At 40.8% G+C, this 9994-nt stretch overlaps 1 protein-coding gene across 1 annotated transcript; it reads right to left on the bottom strand.

Moving 5' to 3' along the window:
* Positions 1-626: 626 nt before the first annotated feature.
* Positions 627-1980, bottom strand: LOC149895097 (uncharacterized). Its single transcript, XM_090119267.1, has one exon. It carries the CDS (start codon positions 1622-1624, stop codon positions 644-646), a length of 981 nt encoding a protein of 326 aa, XP_089975393.1. The 5' UTR covers positions 1625-1980; the 3' UTR covers positions 627-643.
* Positions 1981-9994: the final 8014 nt, after the last annotated feature.

Below are 9994 nucleotides of genomic sequence, written 5' to 3'. Positions count from 1 at the left end.
GCGCTCGCCCCTCCTCTCCCGCACGCAGCCAGGTCTCATTAAGTGCCAGAATATCTACATTATGCCGCCCTACGGCAACGATAAACTCTTCATGCCCCGTTCCCAGTGAACCCGGATTGAGAAAACCAATTTTCAAATTATTCCCATTCATCATTAAATAAATATAGATATATAAATGTAACTAAGATATAATAAGCAGTACATAAATATAATACTTTTAAAACCGCATTTTTAATATTTATAAATACGGGGGAAATACAAATATATTTATTGAAAGTATTTGGGGGGGCTTTCATAAAGGCAAACCGGCACACGACCACACATATTACGCTACAGACGATTAAACTATGACTACTAGGTAAGTTAGAATGACAAATCTTGTAATTGAATCTATTGTTACATGAGGGCACAACATACAAGTTTCCAACCAAAGTTTCTAAGTTAAAATACAGAATATGGCATATAAATTCAATTTTAAAATTACCAAAATATTTTTGTGCACAAAATATGTGATTACAAAAACAATACTTAAAAATATTTAGACAGTAAAATAACACTATTTTTATTATTTTGCTTAAAAAAATAAAAGTAATACATAACATTTTAACATCTATTACATGTTTTTCAATTTCAATAGAAAAATCTAATTGGAAAACGAGGAAAAAACCTTGCGCAGTTCAGTTTCAGACCGTATCCAATGGGATGACGATTTCGCATCGCGTCTCACAAAAATGCGTCCACCTCGCGTCCAGATGAAGCGCCAATTTTTAATATTCGCTTCTTCCCTAGCAAGGTAAAATAGGCGCCGATTAATGGAGGTCAAACGTTCGTTTACATAAAACCGCCTTGTCTCTCCTGGTATATCGGTCCCGGATGTGTCTGCCCCGCGTCGTACCCGTGCTGCCTTCAATAGTTCGTCGCGCAAGCTGCGCCGCACGAAACGCACAACAAGAGGTCTAGGACGTGCGGGGGCGGGGGTGGCGCCTTGCCCGTCCACGTGGGATGTGCGATCGCGCCTACCTCCAGCACGATGGGCGCTCATGATATCTCGCTCGTCAACATTTATTCCTAGTTTTTGCGAAAGAGTCATGATCAGGTGTGATGGATTTTCAGACGCACTTTCTGGCACGCCTGAAATTTCTAAATCGTTAAGTAATTGTGCTTGCTCACTTTCGTTTATCTGAATTTTAAGTGTTTCAACCGCATCGAAGATCTCGGCCTGTTCCGGGCGGCATTGTTCCAACTTCACAACTCTTTCCTCCACAGTGTCAAGCCTAGTATTAAAATCGCTGACAAGAGTTGTGAGTCGCGACAATTCCAGACGGAATGCCGATAGTTCCGTTCGAAGAAGATGGATCTCTTGTGCAAGGATGGGCGATTGGTTTACCGATTCGGAGACACAAGCATCCTCAGAAACGTCTCCACACTCATTTCTGTCCGTGCAAACTGTAGCAGGCGCCTTTGAAAATTTTATCTTACATGTTTTGCATTGCCAGTTCATATTAACTTTACTTTGCGGGCTTATGTTATTACACGCTTTATGAAATACTATATTGCATTTGGTACATTTGGCGCCATCTGTTGTCGAGAAGAATTTACCGCAACACGAACACTTGTTTGCCATGTCTACAACGGTAATCAATGCGGTTAATATATTGGTTTCACGTGCCAACGCTAGATGGCGTTAATTAAAATTTCATTCAAGACACGGAGAACTAAAAACAAATATTCAGTTTGTTTTAAATGTTTATATTATAAATAGATTGACCGCTACAATTCTTTATTTATTAGTATCTCATTGAGATTTGAGAGTTTAATATCCGTCTTTTATTAATTTTAACGTTTATAGTAACTTTTTATAGTGTGGGTACTTGCGTATAATGTGTCCATCAGCTGATCGTCAGCTGTGTGCTGTTTTAATTGATTGTTTATTTCACTTGGCACATAGAATTACTTGTGAGAACACTGTGACACACGCGACGTGTGGGCCTCCGGCTGCGGGACATGTAATTCACTTCAACAAATATTATAACAATAATAACAAATAATAACAACAATCAACAAATACAAAATTTATCAATTAAACTACGTACATAATAATTATAATTTTTGAATGAAATGTGCTTTATGTTCTAACGGTACCAAACGACTGCACGTGGCACCTGCGGACAGCGTAAACTGGTTTATTCTGGTTTTGTGCGTGTTTCCACTTTCCACTATCAAGTGACGATTTATTTATTTGTTTTGTTTCGTAATTATTATGGTCAAATATTAATTATGAAACAAATTATTATGGACACGATATTTTATTGTTTCACGGTAGTCGCCTTGTCGTTTGCTCAAGGACGTAAAATTGAATGATATATTTTTTTTATAAAGTCAAAACCATTTTCTTTCAAATAAAAACTTGTTTTTATTGAAAACAAAAGTGTTGCTAGGAATAAGTATAAAATTAAATAGTAATGTTAGGATATCGAAACATTTTTGTATAGGCCAGAACGATATAGTGGAAACGCGCTCTAAGATCTGAGTAATATACACACCACTACATATGCAAAAATTTCTCCAAGCTAATTTACCTGTATAACAGCGATTCTACAGTCAGTCGAAAATGCTTATAAATTACTTATTCAAATATTGGTTAAATTTTTGAAACGTGATCCCGAATTTCATTTATTTGAGGTGTTTGTCTAAGATTCCAGAAAGTTATTAGTATTATTAATATTGAATAACTCAGACTGATTGACCCATTGATGGTATTATATTATAGATGAAAAATAGTAATAAAGTGTATAAATTTCAATTTGAATAACCATGATATCTCTGAAAACTTGATAGCTATTGCTACTGTACATTTTATACTTCTTACTATAATATACAGAATATACCTAATAAGTGAAAGCCGTCTACATTTTAAACAACATTGTTTGCTATAAGAAAAAAGGAACCGAGTATAATAATTTGGCCATACTCTTTATCAATTTTAATTCACCAAACATCATAAATTTAATATATTATTTAACCAAAAAATATCTTTCAAGAACAATGTAACTCGGGATCCCTGCAGAAGTCTTGACAAAAATATGAAATAAAAGTTACTGTATCATTAAAATATTAATTTAAACATAGTACCTATACCTACACCAATTCATGTTTATAATTAAAATTAAATAAATAGTTATCATATGTATAAATTTATAAAGAATAGAAAAAATTCGATCACGAGGCGGGACTCGAACCCGCATCCTTCGCGCCATTCCGGGGCGGATGCCTCACCAACTCAGCCACTCGTGACCCGCCCGAGTGATCGAATTTATTCTATTCTTTCAGTTTTATGTGTCTGAAGGGACACACCGCGCGCCATCTATTGAGATGATTAACAACCATTTCAACCAATATGAAGCACTTTTCAGTGAATACAATATTGTAACGATGGAACACGACCTTTTTTGTTGAATTTATATTTTTGGTTTTATGGCATTCAAATGCTTTATAAATATAAATTTATAAAGAATAGAAAAAATTCGATCACGAGGCGGGACTCGAACCCGCATCCTTCGCGCCATTCCGGGGCGGATGCCTCACCAACTCAGCCACTCGTGACCCGCCCGAGTGATCGAATTTATTCTATTCTTTCAGTTTTATGTGTCTGAAGGGACACACCGCGCGCCATCTATTGAGATGATTAACAACCATTTCAACCAATATGAAGCACTTTTCAGTGAATACAATATTGTAACGATGGAACACGACCTTTTTTGTTGAATTTATATTTTTGGTTTTATGGCATTCAAATGCTTTATAAATATAAATTTATAAAGAATAGAAAAAATTCGATCACGAGGCGGGACTCGAACCCGCATCCTTCGCGCCATTCCGGGGCGGATGCCTCACCAACTCAGCCACTCGTGATCGAATTTTTTCTATTCTTTATAAATTTATATTTATAAAGCATTTGAATGCCATAAAACCAAAAATATAGTTATCATATGGTTTGGATATTATGTTTTCAGTGTAAATATATTATAATGAAAACTTTTTAATGTGTTTCATTTTCTTATTAATCTAGTGTCTCTTAGTAATATTCATAAAGTAGAAAAAAATAATTTAAATTGCTTTCATATAATTTTTAAAATACCTTTATTTTAATGTTAGATAACTTTGCATATAGCATGTAAGTATGTTAAAGTAAACTGTATTGATTTATAAAATTCTCATTGAATGCTTGTTGATTATGAATTTTTATTATTCCAATTTGATTTGAAATCATATACTTAAATATTTGAAGAGGGTGGGTAGGTACATTTTATTCACACTGAATTTTTATCACAACATTGGTGAAAGCTAAATGAAATAAAAAATCAGTATAAATAATTATTAATAGATAAATACTTATTACTATACATGTTTAATGTGATAGTATAGGTTCCACACTTATTCTACAGATCTTGAATATTAATGATTTAAAAATTTATAATTAAAAATAAAAATGTTCTATTCTTAAGAATCTGTACCCAAAGGGTAAAAAGGGGACCCTATGGGGACTGGCTGACTGTTTGTCCATCTGCCACCAGGCTGTATCTCATGAACCTTGATACCTACATTTGAAAATTTCAGAGATCATAATGTCGATGTCGCTTCAACAACAAAAATAATAAAAACCGTAGATTAGCAATCTTGGCAAGGTCTTATATTTAAGTTTCATACTTATACGGAAACCTTAGTGTTGTGTGAGAACCGTCCGTAGAGAATCTGTATAAAAATATGGTTGTTTAACCTCGATTTTTTACAATTTGTTTTAATAACATCAATAGAAATTACTCATCTCGGTTCGTTACCTATATTATTATATTATTATTCACAACTATGCGGATTCTTCAACTACGCTGGCGCGCGGAGAGCTAGTACAAAAATATATAGGTACAAAAATATATAGTTTTTTCAAGTTTCATTAAAACTTTTGATGTAAGTAACAATATAGGTAGGCAGGTCTATATTGATATCATCATCATCAAAAATTAACTAAGAAATTTCCTAATTGGCTAATTTTTTTTTAGGAAGTCGGATTATAATTTCCCAAGGTCGAATTGGTTCAAAATTTGGAATTGTGTCTGTATCGTATTGAATTTGAATAGCCTTTGTAGATATCTAACTACTTATTGGCTTAAATACCTATCTACAAATCTTCAGTCATTTGAAAATGCATTAGAATTTCCTGTTCATATTTTGTTACTATCTGCTAAAAGTGATCCACAGTCAGTCCGAAATGCTTATAAATTCCCTATTCAAGTTTTTTTTCTATTCCGGGAGGCCATCTTCCACCGAAGTTGCGTGGTGCGCGGGCAGCAAGCAGCCCGCGGCGCGTCCCAGGGCAGTAATCTTCAGTCATTTGAAAATGTATTACAATTCCCTGTCTATTTGCTTGATCTGCCATCAGCGATTCCACAGTCAGTTTGAACTGCCTATAAATTACTTATTCAAATATTTTCTACTCTGAGGCGCTGTCGACCTTCGAGGGTGCGCGATGCGCGGGCAGCAAGCAGCCCGCGGCGCCGTCTTTTGCCGTTGCTATTCAATTTCCCTTCCTACTATGGAAATTTCCATACAAAATTTTCGAAAAAAAAAATTTCGCTTTTTACCAAAAATTTTTATGTGCCTGGAAGCGGACCAGGTTTTGAAGCATTTTTTACTTCGGCGACCCCGACCTACCTGCCACCGGTTCAGAGAGCCGTTGAATTTCGTGATGTATGGAAAATGGAAACCGGGGGTCGGAGAGAAATTCTGAGTATGCAGTTTTGTAAATATGGCCGATTAGAGCACAGAAGTCAATTTTTAGACCCATCGTAAAGTAACCGGCGCCACCATCTTGCTTTGAAAAATTGGCCATTTTTGAAAAAAAAATTGCGTCCAAATTGAAATTTCTCGATTGCCCTGGTAGCGCCCCATGTTCCTGATCATTTTTTAGTTCTACACCCCCCGGCTATCTAGCGCCGTTTCGGAGAGCCGTCCAATTTCACGTTGTATGAAACTTGGAAACCAGCGGTGGAAACTCAATAATGAGTATGCCATCTTAATGTGAGGCTCAATTAAAGCCCCTGTGCCAAGTTTCAGCGCAATCGGACGAACGATGGCCGTTTTAGAATTTGTATGGCGGCGGCCATTTTTTCCGCCATTTTGAATTTTTTTTACTATCTGTGGTAATTGCTTGAGGTCTACTCCAAGTTTAGTTCGAGCACCCCAGATGTAGCTGCTACCGTTTGCGCGGGCCGTTGACCGTCTTCGCGGGCTGTGAGAAAGTTCAGGGTTTCATATTTTTCTGGATATCCTGGGAGCTGGGCGAGTATGAATGCGTCATTGGTGTGTTTCTCCATTGCACCACCTCGGCTATATGCACCTTTTTATGTTTGCGCCAAAAATGGAAAAAATCCAAAATCGAGCGTCCCACTATGGCTCCCTGGTAGCGTCCCAGGGTGGTGATCATTTTTAGTTCCGGGACCCCCAACCCAACTCGCACCGTTTCCGCGGGCCGTTGGATTTTACGTTGTATGGAAGTTGGAAACGGGGGCCCGGAGCCACTCGAACGGGGCACCGATCGATTCGCCGGCTCGAACAGAGCACGTGTGCCAAATTTGAGACGTAAGGATTCATAAACGGCGATTTTGGCAAAGTACGGCGGCCATCTTGTTTTCGCGAAAATCCCCATTTTTCCACCACCCCTGGTAATCGCCACCAGTTCCGAGCATTTTTTGTTCAGACACCCCCCCTCCAGGTATCACCGTTTTTGCGCACCTCCAGGGGTCCACTCGGTTTTCGAAGGTGATCGAGATCGCTATATTTTTCCGGTGGTCACTCGGCGCACCTCTACACGATCACGTCGTTATCCCCCCCACTTTCCCCGTAGTTTCCGAGAAAACCGATGTCAGTCAGTGAGTGAGTGAGTGGTAGTGTAGCTTTATATATTATAACTAGCTGGTGCGTTGTGCGCGGGCTGCAAGCAGCCCGCGAGCCCCTTTTGCCCCTGGGTTGAAGCAATAGGGCAGTCATTTGAAAATGCATCAAAATCCCCCGTCAATTTGTTATTATTTGCCAACAGCGATTCCACAGTCAATCGGAAGTGCTTATAAAGTCCCAATTCAAATATTTTCTATTTTGAAATGCTGTCGACCTTCGAGGGTGCGTGGTGCGCGGGCTGCAAGCAGCCCGCGAGCCTCTTTTGCCTCTGGGTTGAAGCAATAGGGCAGTCATTTGAAAATGCATTCGAATTTCCTGTCCATTTGTTACATCTGCTAACAGCGATTCTAAAGTCAGTCGGTAATGCTTATAAATTCTCCATTCAAGTATTTTTCACTTCGGGAGGCTGCCCACCTTCGAGGGTGCGTGGTGCGCGGGCTGCAAGCAGCCCGCGAAGCATCCCAGGGAAGAAATCTTCAGTCAGTTGAAAATGCATAAAAATTCCCCGTCAATTTGTTTATATCTGCTAACAGCGATTCCACAGTCAATCGGAAGTGCTTATAAATTTCCCATTCAAATATTTTCTATTCCGGGGGGCTGTATACCTTCGAGGGTGCGTGGTGCGCGAGCTGCAAGCAGCTCGCGGCTCATCCCAGGACAGAAATCTTCAGTCATTTGAAAATGCATTTGAATTTCCTGTCCATTTGTTACATCTGCTAACAGCGATTCTACAGTCAATCGAAACTGTTTATAAATTAACTACTTATTCAAATATTGGTTAAATTCTTGAAACGTGATCCCCGAATTTCATCATTTTGAGGTGTCTAATCGATAGCGGGCAGTGTCTTTTCATAATAAACTGTTAAAGAGTTTACTTAACACGCTCGTCGCTTCGCTCCTCGCTACCTATTTGAATATTATTTACGCTGGCCTCTGACGTGACTTGCTCGCTTCGCTCGCTTGGCTAGTGCGGTAGTTCAAAAGTAACCTAACTCGCTCGTCGCTTCGCTCCTCGCTACTTCTTTGAGTATTTACGCCGGCCGCTGACGTGACTTGCTCGCTTCGCTCGCTTGGCTAGTGCGGTAGTTCAAAAGTTGACCTAACTGGCTCGTCGCTTCGCTCCTCGCTACTTCTTTGAATATTTACGGCGGCCGCTGACGTGACTTGCTCGCTTCGCTCGCTTGGCTAGTGCGGTAGTTCAAAAGTAACCTAACTCGCTCGTCGCTTCGCTCCTCGCTACTTCTTTGAATATTTACGCAGGCCGCTGACGTGACTTGCTCGCTTCGCTCGCTTGGCTAGTGCGGTAGTTCAAAAGTTAACCTAACTCGCTCGTCGCTTCGCTCCTCGCTACTTCTTTGAATATTTACGCCGGCCGCTGACGTGACTTGCTCGCTTCGCTCGCTTGGCTAGTGCGGTAGTTCAAAAGTTAATCTAACTCGCTCGTCGCTTCGCTCCTCGCTACCTATTTGAATATTTACGCCAGCCGCTGCCGTGATTCGCTCGCTTCGCTCGCTTGGTTCGTGCGGTAGTTCAAAAGTTAATAAATATTTTCTACTCCGGGAGGCTGTCGACCTTCGAGGTTGCGCGGTGCGCGGGCAGCAAGCAGCCCGCGGCGCCGTCTTTTGCCGTTGCTATTCAATTACCCTTCCTACTATGGAAATTTTCATACAAAATTTTCGAAAAAAAAAATTTCGCTTTCTACCAAAAATTTTTATATGCCTGGAAGCGGACCAGGTTTTGAAGCATTTTTTACTTTGGCAACCCCGACCTACCTGCCACCGGTTCAGAGAGCCGTTGAATTTCGTGATGTATGGAAAATGGAAACCGAGGGTCGGAGAGAAATTCTGAGTATGCAGTTTTGTAAATCTGGCCGATTAGAGCACAGAAATCAATTTTCAGACCGATCGTAAAGTAACCGGCGCCACCATCTTGCTTTGAAAAATTGGCCATTTTTGAAAAAAAAATTGCGTCCAATTTGAAATTTCTCGATTGCCCTGGTAGCGCCCCATGTTTCTGATCATTTTTTAGTTCTACACCCCCCACCTATCTGGCGCCGTTTCGGAGAGCCGTCGAATTTCGCGTTGTATGAAACTCGGAGACCAGCGATGGAAACTCGATTATGAGTATGCCAACTTAATGTGCGGCTCGATTAAAGCCCCTGTGCCAAGTTTCAGCGCGATCGGACCAGCGATGGCCATTTTAGCATTTGTATGGCGGCGGCCATTTTTTCCGTCATTTTGAATTTTTTTCACTATCTTTGGTAATTGCTCGAGGTCTACTACACATTTAGTTTGAGCACCCCAGATGTAGCTGCTACCGTTTGCGCGGGCCGTTGACCGTCTCCGCGGGCTGTGAGAAAGTTCAAAATTTCGGATTTTTCTGGATATCCTGGGAGCTGGGCGAGTATGAATGCATCATTGGTGTGTTTCTCCGTTGCGCCACCTCGTCTAAATTTACGTTTTTATGTTTGCGCCAAAAATGGAAAAATTCCAAAATCGAGCGACCCACTATGGCTCCCTGGTAGCGTCCCAGGGTGGTGATCATTTTTAGTTCCGGGACCCCCCACCCAACTCGCACCGTTTCCGCGGGCCGTTGGATTTTCCAATGTATGAAAGTCGGAAACGGGGGCCCGGAGCCACTCGAACGGGGCACCGATCGATTCGCCGGCTCGAACAGAGCACGTGTGCCAAATTTGAGACGTAAGGATTCATAAACGCCGATTTTGGCAAAGTACGGCGGCCATATTGTTTTCGCGAAAATCCCCATTTTTCCACCCCCCCTGGTAATCGCCACCAGTTCTGAGCATTTTTTGTTCCGACACCCCCCCTCCAGGTGTCACCGTTTCTGCGCACCACCAGGGGTCCACTCTCTTGTCCAGGGTGTTGGAGATGTCAATATTTTTCCGGTGGTCACTGGGAGCACCTCTACACGTCCACGTCGAAATCCCCCCAACTTTCCCCGTAGTTTCCGAGAAACCCGATGTCAGTGAGTCAGTCAGTGGTAGTGTAGCTTTATATATTATAACTAGCTGGTGCGTTGTGCG

This window comes from Colias eurytheme, chromosome 32 (genome assembly GCF_061535395.1).
Source record: "Colias eurytheme isolate Ceu_HAF_F1 chromosome 32, ilColEury1 Martin Lab GWU primary, whole genome shotgun sequence".
Taxonomy (NCBI): domain Eukaryota; kingdom Metazoa; phylum Arthropoda; class Insecta; order Lepidoptera; family Pieridae; genus Colias; species Colias eurytheme.
The sequence above is the reverse complement of the archived record's forward strand: the minus strand, read 5'-3'. Positions and strand labels throughout refer to the sequence as shown.

Coding starts and splice junctions, on each gene's coding strand:
- LOC149895097 (XM_090119267.1), bottom strand. CDS start 1,624: ATGGCAAACAAGTGTTCGTGTTGCGGTAAATTCTTCTCGACAACAGAT.